Below are 17,210 nucleotides of genomic sequence, written 5' to 3' on the forward strand. Positions count from 1 at the left end.
ATTCCACTTATTTGTACAGTTTTACCTTGGCCGACAGCCAAAAGAATGCCAGGCAATTGCAGTTTCTCCTGGCCTGCATGAAGATGGTAATAAAAAGAAACCTTGCTTCAATAGATGCTGCTGGACAAAAAGAATCCCTGAGCATAAGTTGCAGAAGTGCTCAGAGAAAGCAAAGTGGTATTTCAACAAAACTGTTCAGCTCAAGGATAATTCTAGGCCTTTTCCTCATTGTTTACAAAATTCTATTACATATTTCTTATACTCTACAGGAGATTCACTGCCTGTTCTTGTTTGCAAAACAGCATTTTTCAGTGAGGCTAAGGTTTAAATACATACTTCCTGATAAATTCAAGCATTCTTATGGCTTCTTGTTTGGAAAAGGTAAATGTGTCAGCCTCTCATAAAGCATTCAGCGTTCTGAAATTTCACAGGTTCTAACTTCTAGCCTGCAGTTTACCTGCATTTGGGCAATTCTATAGCTATACTATAGAACACTAATTAAAGTGGCTTGGCTGTTGATAAGAATACATGATTTCACAAAAAACTCAATATATCCCCATTAGTTTCTGTAAGACTTGGTTCAGGCTTCTTTTGCTTCCAACTTAATAATAGCATCGCGTAGTCTAAAACATAGGAGAAAGCTTGTGCCCTGCCCTGTCTCACCACATGCTGATTTTCTCCTAACAGGACATCCTTAAATTTTTTATTTAAATCTCCACCGTAGCAGTGAATGAAGTAACTTTTAAAAGGCTCATTCAAAACTTTTAACAGGAGATTCGCACGCTATTATCATTCCCTAAAGTTGAGAGAAAACCCTGTAAAGAAAACAGTACCTCAGCATGGTTGAGTACCTCAATCCAGTGCTGTTCTATTTTACATCATTTTGCTAGAGCAGAACAGATCCTTATTTCAGTAAGGTTATTAACTCACTTTTTCTTACTGCCAACTTCATGCCTATCTTTCTTTTCTTCAGTGTTCTCTCCATTGTGTTGTGTCTGGTTGGTGTCTTGAGCTTCAGACCCGCCATTCAGAACCTTTGAACCTTTAAAATGAAAGGGCAGGGAAAGAAAACAGTACTGCAGGCAGCAAATCTGTGCTCTAAAAAGCCCCAGATAATTTCTTTACCTTCAACTCAAACACTATAAATGTTTTCCCCTCACCTGGATACCCAGCAGCTAAAACAATAGAAAAAGCAGTAACTGATACGGCTTGAACTTCTGAAAATTCCACGCAATGAGCCTCATCCCATAATTTTAGTAACAGGAAGTGAACAGTTTATATATTTCATGCAATTTTGAGTTCTTCTTGTGCTTGCTAGGCTACAGATAACAGGACTAATGCTTATTTATATTCTGAGCAGTGACAGAATATACTTCAGCAGTAAATTCTGTTTACCACTCTAGCCTGGTCAGACAATTTTGGGGGATTTCTGATACTTTAAGTAGAGAAGTTACCAGTTCCATGGCTGCTCATTTACTCTCAACTCCAACAAATAAGTATATAATCAAAATATGACAAACAGTACATTATAAATAGAGTAAAAGTGTTTAGTTATAGCATGCAATTGTCAAGCAGGAAAACAAAGCACTATGTAGAAGCTGTGTTTAGTGAAGTCAAAGCAGGATATTTAACCTCTTTAAAATTTCTGTGATGAATACATGTTGTACTCTGGTATTACAAACCAATGCATTTTGAGTGAACTGTTGAGGAACGTCACTTTTAAGTCAGAATTGAGAGTCCATTTTATTTGAAGCTACAGGTTTACAAAAAACCCCTCTATTAAACTGCTGTGCTACAGCAAGGAAAAATTACCAGATATTAGTCATCTGAATCCTTACAGGCTAAGAGATGCTAAAAAGCAGACAAGATCATTTTAAGATGACATTCTAGTAGTTGCTCTATTTAGACTCACTCAGAATCAGTTCTGAACGTGAATGCTGTGGGAGGAATTCTGTGAAACAATGAATGCTGTAATCCCTTGTTACAGAGTAGATAGTCTGAAGCTGTACTTCAGTTGAAGTACAAACTGCTGTAGCTGTTGGGCTTTGTAAAGATAGTAAGAGTTCAGCAGTTCAGTTTGTAAAAGGGCAGATGTACTAACATAAGGAACCAGAATTTTTCTTTGTAGCAAATGAAGAATCCACTTCCGTGAAATATCCCTCTACTCTCATAAAACTTCTTACCATTCTCCATTTGACTAGGCAACAATACGGTATTTCAGTGTGTTATGTTGAAGTCTAACATTATCCGAAGTAGCTTCGTTAGACTACGTGCAGGAAGTCCTTCAGTTTAGATTCTTTGTTAAAGTATTAGCTGGGCTGGCTACTGGCTTGGGGAAAGATCTGTGCGGAACCTCTACTACATCGTACACAATTCTCTCACTATTAAATAGTTGGATTTTATCACTGTCCCTGCATTCTTAGCAGTTACAAGCACAGGGGCACTTCAACTACAGTTACTCTGAATCCTTGGCATCTTCAATCAGCCCAGTTACAGTAACTCATTTATTCCAGATGAGGGTAGTGTAACTGTCGGTTTCCTGAAACAGTTTTACTCCCAGGATTCAGATTCAAAGTAAAGAGTTTCTCTCCAGTGCTTGTGGAGATCAGCGTAGAACTCCTACATCTTCAAGGACTTAAATTTGTTTGCAACACAGCTTTCCAGTATCTCTGTCTCATTTTGTTCCTCTGTTTAAAAATGCAAGTATCTATTTTACTACATTTCTGTCATTATTTTTTTTAAATAACTGACCTAAATTATTGTAGAGCATACTTACTGTGGAAGCTTTCAATATCATGCTGTGTTTATACAAGTGCTCACGATTAATCTGGAATAGTACTGCTAAGAGCATAAGGCCTATTCTCCCCTAAATTATGATTACTTCTTTACTGTTAGACTGAACTACTGAAGCTGCCTCACTGAAGTAGCAAGTAAGTGGTTAAAAGCTGCTGCTACACATAGCAGCACCCATGATCTAGAAAGAGGCTAGGGAAGGAAATTAAGCAGTTGAAGCATAGGCAGATGTCTAGGCACCAAAGGGCTACTTGAGGAATGAAAGGTAGTATGTTATTTTACTTCATGTTTCATGTGGTTTTTTTATTGCACAAGGTAATAAAGTTAGAAAATTTACAAATAAGTGAAAGATGCTAAACTGAGTTCCTGCAAAAGTCCTTCTCTTCAGGCAATAAAAGTAAAATAGCCGTGGAAAACATTATATCCTTGAGCTTGAAACTTAAGTTATAGCAGGATTATCCTTGACTATTTCAGATACGTAATGGTTTTAATAGATGGGTAGAATTCCCACATCAAGGATTTTTTTTGAAGTTGGCTCAGAAATTGATGGAGACTAGGTCTTTTATATGACAAGAAACTAAAAACACGGTGACTTACCTGTTTGGTCTTTTTCTTTTTCCATTTTTTTGCTTGCTCCTTTCTTCCACTGGTCTTTGGTTTTATTGGCTTCCTCGTGCTGCTTCTGCTCAGCAAGTGATTTATTTAGTACTTGGGAAAGAACAGAATCTCCTTCCCCAACCAGGAACATGGTCTTGAACTTGTTATACAGCATTGTAGATTTCTCCATAATAACTTGGCTAACTTTGAACTTCCGTATCTGAAATCAAAGTAATGAAACAATGAGCTCCACTTACATATTTAAATACTTATATAATTTCATCACATGCTTGACGAAATTCCTAATTTAACCTGAAATAAGATCATCACTTTTACACTCGCTGACGTATCACAGAATCACAGAGCAGCCCAGGTTGGAAGTGACCTTCAAACATCATCTGGTACAACCCTTCCTGGGAGAGTCTGGATGAGATTTTTGAGTACCCTGTCCCATTGCATCTTGAAAACCACATCCCTGGGGATGCTATTCCAGTGAACAGTTGTTCTCACCGTGAAAAAATTTCTTGTTTATATTGAGATGAAACCTATTCTGGTGCAACTTATACCCACTGCCTCTCATCTTCTCCATATGGCTCCTTGTGAAAAGAGTGCCTCCATCCTCTTTGTAGCTGCCCTGTTGGAATACCATGATGAGGTTCCCTGAGACTTCTCCAGGAAGAAAAGACCTAACACCTGCAATCTTCCCTTACAGGGCAAATTCTCCAGCCCTTCGATCATTTTCATGGCGCTCCTTTGGACCTTTCTGCGGTCTGTCTGTATCGTTCTTGAATTGTGGGAACCAGAAATGGACCCAATACTGCAGTAGTACATAACGCTGATCTCAATTTAAGAAAACACACAGGTTAATCTGATTAACATTGCAGATCTCACCTTCTTTAGAGTCAGAATCATCTCTGTGTGTTTCTGAGCTTGTTGCATTGTGACTTGAAGGGATGAAAGCTCATCAAGAGCCTCAATACATCTGTTCACATCCTGTATATAAAAAAGAAATTAGTTTGAAGACTTAACTTACATGTTAATAATCCTTAATTAGCCATATTAAATTCATTTCCATGCTCAGATACACCTTCCTATAATATCCTTAATTTGACTATGTACTTAGTTCTAGAACAATTTACAGTAAAACTTGCAAACAAAAATTACTATCAGTTGCCTTTCAGCTACTTCCACAATAAAAAGGCAGATGCTATTTAAATAACTTATAATTTTTAAAAATAATGTTATACGTTCAAAATAGAAATTCAAGCTTTATGCCACTTTCACAATTCTAGCAATTCTAGCACTTCCTTGCCTGAAGCTGTTCTCCATAGTCAGCCTTTTCCATACACAATTCTTCCCAAGTGACTTGCCACTGAAGGTAGCAAAGCATCTTAAGGGGACTGCAGTTAATATACAGAACTGTATCTTTGTAGATCTATCAGTAAGAAGTTCGATGAATGATGCAGTATGCAGAACACCCAGAAGTAATGATGTGAGCTTCTGATCCATTGCTAAGATGCATTGTACTACAGTCTTCCTCCTGTAATACTTAGTTCTCAATTTCCTTATCTTCAGCTACTATTGCTTATTTTACTTCCCATTTAGAACTAACAAGATTCATCACCAGCGCAGGTCATAATATTCTGCATCTTGTATGAAGTTGTAGTGCCTGTTACCAAAAACCCAAACAAACATATTGGGACTATGCCCAGCAGAATTCTTATTATCATGTTTACTTGATAAATACGGTTATGATAAACTAAGTGCCTTGCTGCAGCTCTACAACCAATGTTCTTCTCAGTATTGTAAGATTTGCTTCATTGCACCTCTGAATCAGAGGTTTGGTATGGTTTGGGGAGGGGTGTTCCATTTTTGTTTTCTACTTACTATTTGAGGGGAATTTACTATCTGGTTCAGGACAGAGTGATTTATTTAAGCCAAACCATTAAGCTGTGAAGTAAAAGCTTTCTAAATTTTATTTAAGGTGAACTATTTTTTTGCGACAAATGCATATTCCTCCCAGGTCACCTGTCCCTATTTCCACTTCCTATATGCTTCCTTTTTTTGAGTCCTGACTATAATCAGGAGCTCCTTTGTTCATCCATGCACCATGCAGCCCTCCTGCCAGATTCAGTTATTTCCTGGCTTGTCAAGATGAATCAGTCTTGATGAGGAGGTAATCCCTAAGAGTGAGCCAGATCTCCCGGTCCCTTCTTCTCTCAAGCATGGCCTCTCAAAAGATTATTCCAAGCAGATCCCTGTAGAGGCCAAAGTCTGCTCTCCGAAGTTCAGGGCTGCGATCCTTTTTAGCCTGCTCCCTCCTCCCACAATCCTCAACTCCACCATCTCAGTCACTGCAGCCAAGGTTGCCTCCAACCTTCAAATCCCTGACCAGATCTTTTCTATTTAAAAGAATCAGGTCCAACAGGGCATCTTCCCTTGTCAGCTCCTTGGTCACCTGTGTTAGGAAGTTACCACACTCCAGAAGTTTCCTGGATTGCTGTATAATACCCATGTTGCCCCTTCAGCAGATACCAGGATGGTACAAGCCCCCAGTGAGGACCTGAACCTTTGAAATGGAGATGTCTCCTGATTGCCTGAAGATTACTTCATTCTCTGCTTTTGCCTCATCCAGTGATGTGCAGCAGACATCCTCAGGATGTCACCTATATTGGTCTGCCCACTAATCCTGACCCATAAGCTCTCAGTTGACTTATCTGTCTCAATGCAGAGCTCCACACATTCCCACTGGTCTCCCACATAAAGGGTTACCCCACATCTTGTCTCCCCAGCACTTACCTTTCCTAAAGAGCCTGTAGATAGCAAGGTCCCAGTCCCACAAACTATCCCACCAAATCTGTCATGCCAAGGAAACCATAGCCCTGCAGCTGCAAACAGATGTCCAGTCCCTCTGGACATTATGCTGTACGCATTAGTGTACAGACACTTCCAAGAGGCACCCAGTTGTGCTGACTTCCCAGAAACATTATGAGAGCTTTTCTCATAACGCTGTCCTGCCAGCACTTCCTCATTTCTGTGCGTATGCTTGTGGTGATGCTACTTCAGTCCTGTTCTGTTGAGGGAATTGTCGCTTACAAGGCCAATTCTGTTTATATAATCCTGCATCACTGGATTGCCATCCTGCTTGACCGCTTCCTCACTTTCTCCTCTGCCACTGTTCCTACTTTAAAGCTCATTAACCAGGTTGGCCAGCCCCTTGACAGCACTACTTCTGAGTGGGTCCTGCCTCCTCCTAGAGGTCCTGTGCATTCCTTCACAAGTCCTTTCCCCAGGAAAGGGCTCACACCACCTGGGTCCCCATACTCTGACCATCACCCTCAGAGTCAGGCGGTCATGCGTGATACTTTGCAAGTCTCCCCTGACCACATCATTGGTGCCCAACATAGAAAATCAGCAGCAATTAATAAACAGTCTTAAGGCCAGACAAGTGTCAACCATCTGTCAGTAATCTTCCAAACCTGAGCCCCCAGCAAGCAGCAGACCTCCCTCGACAATGAGCGGGGTCAGCAGATAGGGGCCTCCATCCCTCCCATTGGGGAGTCTGCCACTGCTATGCTCATTGTGTCCTCCTGGTGCTTCTGTGTGGCTCAGGCTGAGCTGGCACAGATGCTTCATTTGACAGAATTCTGCCTGAATGTTTCCGGTAAGTAATTTATTATCTAGTATTTTCAAACAAAACGCATTTTACTTGCTGATACTGATCTTTTAACATCCACAGTAATCTTATTTAAGCAGCAGTTACCTTTCAGACTGAAAAAATTCCATTCATTCTCCGAGTATTAATTAAAAGACAAATATGCATGCCAAGTACTTCCTACTGGAATTATACCCATAAATCAGTTTAAAAAAAAACAAAACAAAACTTACAAGATTATCGATTTTCAGGGAGTTCTTAATTTCTGCATGTATCCTTTGAAGCCTAGAATCCATTGATGTTTCTGAAAATTAAAAATAGTGTGCATGAATATTTGATAATCACATCAGGTTTGTTTTTGTCGAAACCCTTCCACAAACCTGAGCTTCATATAGAACACAGCAAAATATGGGCAGGCACTCTGCAGCAGATAACAGCAGGTGCAGACAAAAATACACCACAGGTCTTACTATCAGAAATAAAGTACGCAGGTTTTTAAAATTGGACACTACTAGCAACCCACATAATTTTCTCCTTAGGAGTTACAAACTGAAAATAATTTTCTATTCCAATATACAGCTGTCACCCTCTACTTGTGGGCCAAGTTAAAAGTTTTAATAAATACTAAGAGTTACAAAGCTGGAAAACCTTTAATGACAGGACACCTGGATATTGATGGTTTTGTTTTCAGTAAACTGGACATGATTCAAGTTACAGTCCAAATCCATCCAAATAAAATAAAAATGTTCCCAGTACACATGCTCCAGCAGGTGTGCAAGATGAATGAACATGTCCATCTCTAATTCACATGCTGAATGCTGGTTTGGATTTTTTCATACACAAGTGGTACGTATTCTGAACAATACCGCAAGCAAACAGAGTTTCCATCGAGTCCAGTCCAACCCATCTTGGATGGGTTTGAATAATTCCCCCCCCCCCCCCAAACAGTTCCACACTGCCGACATTCAACACGTGAGTCTGTGCCACTGGATCTGTACTATACTACAAGTAACAGCCAGTGGTTTGGATTGCCCTTAGAGATGGGAGTACTAAAAAAGGAATGACTGATCCCTATGAAGGTCAGTTTGCAAGTGTGGGTTAGTAGACAGGACCACGGTAATCTGAATCTAAGCCTCTTGCTTAGGAAGAGCAAGCCTTTTCTTAGCAAGCCTCCTACTTAGTAAGAGGTAGTATCTACGTACTTTGAGGAAGTCCTTCAGATTACTGTGTTATGAGAAGACAGAAAGGAAAAAATGAAGGGAAGAACTTAATTGATTCGGTTCAAAGAGTAAGACCTTTTGTTTCGTGTTCACAAACAGAAGGAATCATTGAGGTATAAAAGCTCAAATGACAGCAAAACGGGAATAGCAAAGACGTGTTCTAATGCACTGAACAAAGAATGAACGAGGAAGAACAAGAATGCACCGAAGGAAGCAATCACAGATCAAACATCTCTATCTCTCACTGAGACCCCACAGCCACCTTTAGCAGTAAATTATCTCATCCAGGAGGATAATTCTGTCAAAGTTTAAAATGACCAAAAATACTGTTTAGCTTTTTTAAACTAACCTCTCTTCTTCTCCATCTTCTTAACTTCTGTTTTCTTGCCTTCTTCTTTACTCTGCCTATCAAAAACGTTACAGTGTTTTTACAATGCTGTAAAGTCTGCTTTTCAGTCTTTTTTTTCCCCAATTTTCAAATGAGATGCAATATTTTGAGGTATTATCTCAGTAAAACATTAGCATGCAAAAACCACAAAGAGCCAAACTCTGGTTTTCAAAGACTGAAATAAATTAACAAAATTAGTTAGCTGACATACTTCTGATAAATCCTCCATACTGACAGATGGTTTTCCCTAGAAGCAGCAAATTAAAGGATTTTAAAAACAAGTCACATTTCCAAACTGCGTTTTGTTTTGACTGCATGTACCAATTGGTAAAATGGCATTGTACAGAACTAACTTGCAGAGAAAGAAAATATTTTTATTATGATGACAAAAAGAGTAAAATTATTTAATATTACCATGGGGATTTATGGAGAGACTAATTAGTCATAATCAGTTCCTATGTGACTTATTTTCTCATATAATTAATTATAACAGTATAAGTATCCTACAACTGACTTGTCAGTGTATCAGTGATAATTTAAATATTCTTGAAGCAAAGAGTAATAGAGGAAAAATATTTATTACAAGTTCATTGACATCTCCTGGCTCTTTCTCAAATTGTATCACTAAAAATAAAGCTGGGACCCAAGAAAGCCATAACAAAACTGGTCTCCATCTCAATTACAGGATTAAGACGGGAAGAAGTCTTTCAAGCAAGCTTTTGAACTCCTTATTCAGAGAAGATCATGAACCCCTGTTCAGCAATTCCTCAGTCTTGTCTTACTGAGGGATTTCAAAGCCTCATTTTAGAATTTGCGTATTTCAGCATATCATGACTAAATATTCTGTGACTGATTTTCTTTCTGTCATAGTAATATCAATCTGTAAGATATCCAGGCCTGCATGTCTATCATTTTCCATGTTCCTTTCATACTCTGTCCAGTTACAGAATCAACAATTTTGAAGTATGTAAGCCTATTTTACTTCAGCTGGCAGCACAAGCTCACACCGCTTAAACGGTACATGTAAATTTTGTATATGCACAGGACAGTGTACAGGGCACTGTTATTACACTGAAATAAATATTAACAAAGTAGCTACAGAGACCACCAAATGGAAACTATGCTGATGAGAAAAGTAACCAAAAAAAAAAAGTATCAGCTTTTATTCAGTGTATTAGTAGAGGAAATTGAAGACGGCCCAAAAAGAAGTCTTTTTACTTTCTATCAATAGTGAGTTTAGTGGGATTAGTCATCAGCTATAATTAAATTCATTATGCATTCATTAACTATTACCCCTTTATCTTACTGAAACACAGCTCTATCTACCGTCCAACATATAAAATATGACAGCTATTTAAAAGTAGAGAAGATCTGATTGTTATAACCAAATCAATATATGACAGTTTCATTGCAGAAATCAATCAGCATATGTCAGATTTAAATAGTGATATATTAAGAACTGCAAGGATACTAAGGACAATTTAGTATCTCTGTAGTTGGTACAGGCAAGTAGAGTAATTATGTTAGGTTTCCAGAGAAGGAGTGACAGTAAGAAGAGAAGAAAGGGCTAAAGGATAAAAAACCCCAAACTATAGTCTTGTTAATGCATGTGAAAAAGGTAGAATTTTGTTGTTACAGGTGAAGGGAACCATTATCTTCCCCCTTTTTGTCCAAATTTTTACCTTGTTCTCCCTTTCTTCTGCCCTGCCACCAACTGTGGGGATGGGAACATCATGCTCTTGTGGTGGTGGCTTCTTCACCCATTTGCAGAATAGCTCTTGAGAATGAGTCAGATTTCTTCCTATTGTCCCACCCCCCCCAGTTTCTGGCAGGATCTTCTCTCCATTCTTATGCTTGATTCATTTCTGATAATTTATCTTCCGAATGCAGACTGCTCTTGGTATCACTCAACTGGCTTTGCAGTGTTAAGAGTAGAATAATTCTTAAATTTTTAACTTGTTCTGTCTGACGGTGTGAGTTCCAGCTGCCAGACAGAGAAGGAAATGTTTTCCAGGTAACCCTATGCATTCCACAACCTGATCAAAAATCCCTAACCATGGATTAATAGGTCCTACCAGTTCTCAATCTAATGTATCTAAAACTTAAAAGAAAAATATATGGCTGTCCTGAATGGTTTTTCACACCGATCCCTTTTCACACGGATATTCTTAGGCTACTTCTAAACAGAACCTACCAGCTGTCTTCTGCTAGAAATTCCAAGTCTCTGAAAGACTGACACCGCCTAATTTCTAGGTTCAATTCTTCCCATCCTCCCACAATAGAACATACTGGTTTAGAGGAACTTTTTACTCTCCACTTAAAAAGAAGTTAAAATAGACCAAAAAAGTGTGGGGGGAGAGAACAACAGAACACAGTGCAAACCAGTGTGGAATTTTTTCAGATATTGTCTCGTCCTGTTATTTTCAAAGTACTCCTACAACTTGCAGACATCACATGTTAAAACATACTCACGATTCAGATTCTGTCTGTTCCTCTTGCTTACGCTTTCTGTCTGTTACTTCTCTCTCATGTTGGCCTCTTACAATATTTCTTCTGTGAGCTGCCTGAAAGCTTCTTCCCCCTTTTTTCTTCTGTTTTTGTTTGGGATTTTAGGATTGGAAAGAGAAAAGCAAGACTATTAAATCACTGTTTCTGTAAAGAGGTAAACCTACATACACTAAATATCTCTGAAGCAACTCTGGTCCATGGAATAACCTGACAAGAGCTGGCTTTCCCTGCAACTAAATACAATACCTCCACATGTTGATAAGTTCTGAATTTCTTTAGTCCTTTCTCCCTTTTTCCTTTTCTGATAGAAGGCAAATATCCTAAGCATCAGAAAAATGAAGACATTCCAAATGATCGGCTATGGACATCTTTATACCTTTCAAAAACTTGATTTCAAGCCTAGTGTTCTCTTAAATGCACACATGGAAGAAAAAAAAAAAAAGAAAAAAAAAAAAAAGAAGTCTGTGTTCCAAGGAAGAGAAATGGAAAAAGCCTTTTGACAAAATAAATAACCGCTACGTTTAAATACTTTGTTAAAAAGAGAAGTGTCTTAGAAAAGATGCTTTTCTTAGAAAATAGTAAAGAAGTTCCCGGAAGAATTATTTCACAAAATGAAGTTCTGCAACTTTTATTCTGTATGTCTATATTAGCCAGACACAGGGCTCCAACATTTACCAAGACCTAGCATTAACTTCACAAAAGATCTTCAGTGATACTACATCCCTCTATAATAAATACATCAGGAAAGCAAAATTATACCTTGTCACCTTCTTGTTCTTCTCCATCATCTTCAGAATCAGAAGCTGATGCAGAACCCACTTTTGCAGAATTTTTCCTTTTCGGTTCAGCCTCTTTCTTCCCTTCCTTTTTGTCAAGCTCCTTCTTTGATTTCTCCTCTTCCTTCTGACTTTCATCATCCTTCTTCCCTTGCTTTTTGGGCTTTTCTTCTGGTCCTTTTTTCTTTGCCTTCTCCTCCTCATTAACACTAAAACGTGAACAGTATTTAGGCATCATATCCATTATCTACAGTGAGCTTAAAACATCACATTCTTCTAACTTAGGAAGTTGATTTTCTTTTTTACCACGTAATATTAAAAATTAGGAAGTTAATTCACTCTCGACTCATTTAATGACTATTCAAAAAATACTCAGTCTTCTTCTAAAACTACAGCCCACTACCTATGCAAAAAAAAGAAATAAATAATAGTATGGAGGCCCTAATGAATCTAACATTAATATACATGCATAGGTCCAAAACCAGAAAGTTAATGCTCAGAAGTTCTCCATGCACATATGTGTCTGCAGGACCGAATGCATACACTGTACACTGATTTTATAAAGTATACATAAGGTGTACACATACTGAAAGTGTGCACCTGCTAACCTATAGAAAACTACGCTAAAGCTCAACTCTTCCTTCAGTTACTAGAACCACTAAGGACTTAACCTAAGAACTGAAGAGGGTAAAACCAAAATTTAGGTAACAAGTGGTGTTGGAATTCCATCAGAAGATTCGTGAAACAAAAACATAAATAAATTTCAGTACTTTTGTTTGCACGATCTTGGTCTCTTCTCTTAATAAATATATTTTCTTCATCACTCAGCATACAATTATGTAAGGCATTTTGAACAGATTTTACAAATTAGGAAGGTTGAGATCTTCTGTCTCTTGTTCCAGAAATGTACTACCTTGAGTGACTATGTATTAATTACCAGAACTGTAAATAACAACTTTAAAGCAAACTAACTCATACGGAATACTAAAGGGGCAGAAACCTGTCAGGAACTCAGTGCTAATGGTGAAGTCTTAACATAAGGAACAACGTGGTTTACAATGAAGAAGCTTTATATTAAGAAACAAAACAGAAAAACTCACGAGTCACTCTCTGAAAGACAAGGTGTTTTCACCAACTTGGGTCTCCCTCTTGGTTTTGGAACCTTTACTTCAGAAGCTAGCGTTTACACAGAAATAACAGGTTAGACCACAGCCACTGTCTGCTCCTTGTCTATGTGAAAAGATTCTTACTCAACAGCCAGAAGCTACACTTAAAATATATACCCTAACTTTGTTATTACACAAAATTCAAGTGTTAAGTGAGTACCAAATTTTAGTCATGATCTCTTTGAAAAATTAAAGTGTTGGCAGGTTTTTTAGTCGTTTGGTAAATTACAAACTTCAGTGGTTTTTTTAGCCACATGCTCCAACTACCAATTCTTGTGTTTTCTGCACTCCGTGCAGTTAGGATTTGTTTCATATGTTGCATAACTAATACGAACAAGTCTGAAATTAGAGAATGAGAAAGTCTGAAATTAGAGAACGGAAAGGAGTCACTTAGTGTCCACCACATTTATGCAGTCTGTTTGGCATTATTTCGGGATGTATCATGGGGCTCCCATCACTTTTCTTGATGACAAACCACTGTCAAGAAGTTCTACCAGGCCACTACAGTACAGAGCAAAACTTTGCATTTCTTCAGACTGACAGTATTATAAGGTCAGATAGTGCATCTGCCTTCTTGGCACTTGTACCCTTCAAATGTGTGTCCAATACCACAGTGAACAGATGGTTAGGAAACCTAATACTCAGTGTTTAAACTTCTGTTGGTGTTAGCATGCAGTGCTGTTAAGCAAGAGATACATGCATCATATCCAACACCAGAAACAGAACATCTTATAAAAAGGTATTTATACAGGAGGTGAATGCAGGTCTTGTAGATCTCTTCCTGCTCTTACAGACAGTAGTTAGTAAAAACAAGCCAAAAAATTAAAGGTAAACACACACACAGATATTAAAAAAAACGTACTTTCAGTACATGTCATGAAACAGGGCGGGGTAGTGAGAAGAAGAGCTGAAGTAATACTTAATTTCCTCACAGCTTCCAAGGCAAAAGTAATCAAGTTTAGTTAACTGTGGCTGCACTTTCTGAAAGTTATTTTCATACTGTCAGTAGACACAGATGAGTAGAAATTATTTTCTTCCCAGACCAGATGCTGATACAATGTACTTAACTGCTGCAAGAACTGTTTTCCAATGTAGTAATGATCAATTCAAGAATACCCGCAAGCTTACGACAAAAATTCCAATGAATTAGATCATTGCTACTTTAAAAGAAACAAGCACTGCAGAATTACCACCAAATGGTTCTAATTATACATTTTAAGAAAAGCAGTTATAGCTGCTTTTCATTTGTCTATGAACCTACACAGCCTGCCCTAAACATATTTTTAAACAAGTCTCTCCAGCTTTTTTGTTTGTTTTCACTGTCATCTGAGCTCCACCTACAGGCTCTGTCCCCCCCAGTTCTCTTCCTTATGTTTTACGGATATTCTAACACAATTAAAGTATATTACAGACTTTTAATGAATATAAACCTTTATGCACAAAGAGCTCTCATCACGTATCTACAGTTTAGCAGCATTCTATGAAGAAGGCTTTTCTAAAGGTGATACTTATACCCCAAAACGACAACTCTTATTTAGAGGACTGAACATTAATGATAACAATTTAAGTCTATTTATGTCCTGTATTTGTCAGCTTGCAATGAGCTGTTTTCTCATTACAATCTATTAGCCAAGACTGCCTTCATCATGTGAAAATACTCTGTAATACCCTAGGAGAAAGAGACAGCTCCCCGACTAATTCTACAAAGATATTTCTGTGGTGAAAAAGATCAAATCTTTCATTTAAAGTTACCTGCTGGTCTTCCTCTTTTGGGGCTTACTTTTGGAGACACTGGCACAGGAGCAGCTGCTGCCACTGCTGCTGCCACTGCTGCCGTTGCCACTGCTTCCTCAGCTTCAGCTTGTTTTTCAGCCTAATTTAAAAAATGAATTTCACAAGTGAAAAAACACAGGGCACCAATATCTCAATTACTTTCTGAAACAACACTTCTAAACTTCTAGAAATGCATTCCTATGCTATTGCTTCTACACATGGAACAAAAGCTTCCAAATTTAATAACAGATTAAACAGTACTAATTTCACCCCCTACATACTATCACTACCTGATATAGTAATGTTTCATATAATTTCAACCAGGCCATTCATCTTCTACCTTGGTACAACAAAGGAAAAAGATTATTTATAAGTATTTTTAAGATCACCATAAGAGCATGCCCAAACTGAGTTTTAAGCAGCTACATTCATATTTCCCCCCGCCATGTACAAATACTGTTCTTTTATATGCAATTGTCTCCCCTAGCTGCACTGAATTATCAAGCCAGTAGATGGAGCTATTCAGAAAAAAAACCCACCTGCTTCTAGCTCTATTGCTAATTGTTCACAATAAAAAAATTGTATCTTGAGTTGCACTAACTGGACATAATGACCTTCAGACCTTCATCTACATAGTCATTTTAGGGGGGCTGGGTTCTAAAGACAGACAGAACTTATGACAGTAGATGATCTTGATGAAAGGATACATTTCTCCCTGCAGAAACATTCCATATCCATATAGACACATAAAAAGAATTGAGAAAAATCCCAAATGGAGAAAATATTCATAGTATTTAGTGTCCTGGATACAGGAGCATCAGCTAGCAGCAACAGAAAAGTTATGAGAAAATAACACATTTTTATATTCATTGTGGGCACCAAAGACAATTTTAAAGAAGAGATACAAACTTAAATCTAGAACAGGGTAGAGGTACATCTCAACATTAACTGTGTTTTCCGTAAGTCTACAGAAAGACCACTGTTGTGGTTTGGACTGGACTGGCCACTGAAACAAATGACAGGTGCTCTTCCCCAGCTCTCTCTCCAAGGAGAGAAGGGAGAAAGAGACTTACGAGTTTACAAAAAAAAACTAAACTACTTTAATGAAGTATTAATAATAAAGTAAAAGGGAAATAATGAAATATATACAAAACCATGTGAAGATGCCAGGATGACAATCACGTCACAAGCAGGCACTGGGAAAGGACCAGACTGAACTCAGTGATGGATGGGAACTGGATTCTGGATCAGTCCTCCTCAGACGTCAGCCGTGAAAGAAAGAGGCTGAGCCCTTTGATCCCTCAGCTTTTATACTGAGCATGAGGCAGATGGGATGGAATACCCTGTTGGGCATTTTTGGGTCACCTGTCCTGTCCACTCCTTCCCACAGGTGGGACCCCTCTACACTTTTGCCCCGTTGGAGGGTCAGAAGTGGAAATAACTTAGTTATCTGGCATTGGGTGTTATAGCAGTAAGTATAAGCAAGAGCCTCTCCACATACCATACCTTGGCATAAATTACAACTAATCAGGTCTTATCACGCAGAGCAAACAGTGGACAATATGCTGTTAATTTCAGAGAGTTCATTTAGTTCTAAGAGGCTTAGCTGCAAAGTAAAATTACTGAACAGAAAACTGGTTCTGTTTTACCTCAAACCAGGACACCCGTTGAAATGAAAACAGAAAAATACCTGTTAGGATGCTTTTTTACAATCCCAAGAAAAGAAAACACCATGTTTCTTAAGGCAAATAAGAAACACATTTGAAGTCATACAACTGCATAGCCAACCCTCTTTTCTGACCCACAAGCACACACCACATGCCTTTAAATATTGTTTTTCTGTTTAACAATGGCATGTAGTAATACAAATTTCTGGTTAAAACTCTTGCCACACGCAGCACATGCCAAAAACAAAAGTCTGTCAGCTGAAGCTAGTAAATGTGACAGAGGAAATCTTCTTAGGCTTGCATTACCTTACGATGCCAAAAACACCCCTACCTCAAACAAAACAGGAGGAAAAAACACCACAACCATAGGATGAGTGCTTTTTGAAAAAGCAAAGAATGAGATTTGTGTGTATGTGTCACCTACGAGGCTTCTCTTGCATTCACAAGCTCAAATCACATGTATGCATAGTCACAGACATTCTTTCAAGCCCTTGCTGTTTCAGACTAGAAGCTTTCTCTGAATTTTAGTTTAGATTTTTATAAAATTTACCTTATTCTTTAATAAGCTATTCTTTAAATTAAGTTTTTCAAATATTCAGGTTGGTTTTGTAAGAGCATCCAAAAACCTATCTTTCCTTTTCATGAAGCAAATGATCTTCAGCAAGCT

The 17,210-nt window shown here is 38.2% G+C and overlaps 1 protein-coding gene across 1 annotated transcript in view; it reads right to left on the reverse strand.

The window, feature by feature from the left end:
- PSIP1 (PC4 and SFRS1 interacting protein 1) overlaps positions 1-17,210 on the reverse strand; it is a 36,429-nt gene that overhangs the window by 2,585 nt on the left and 16,634 nt on the right. The window contains exons 7-15 of the mRNA XM_009891511.1: positions 14,856-14,976; positions 13,038-13,113; positions 11,921-12,146; positions 11,126-11,244; positions 8,615-8,670; positions 7,279-7,349; positions 4,282-4,383; positions 3,391-3,610; positions 931-1,042 (exon numbers count right to left, since the gene is read on the reverse strand). Of these exons, the coding sequence (XP_009889813.1) occupies positions 931-1,042; positions 3,391-3,610; positions 4,282-4,383; positions 7,279-7,349; positions 8,615-8,670; positions 11,126-11,244; positions 11,921-12,146; positions 13,038-13,113; positions 14,856-14,976 (1,103 nt within the window). The remainder of the gene's footprint in view (positions 1-930; positions 1,043-3,390; positions 3,611-4,281; positions 4,384-7,278; positions 7,350-8,614; positions 8,671-11,125; positions 11,245-11,920; positions 12,147-13,037; positions 13,114-14,855; positions 14,977-17,210) is intronic.

This window comes from Charadrius vociferus, unplaced genomic scaffold, assembly GCF_000708025.1.
Source record: "Charadrius vociferus isolate BGI_N301 unplaced genomic scaffold, ASM70802v2 scaffold198, whole genome shotgun sequence".
Taxonomy (NCBI): Eukaryota; Metazoa; Chordata; class Aves; order Charadriiformes; family Charadriidae; genus Charadrius; species Charadrius vociferus.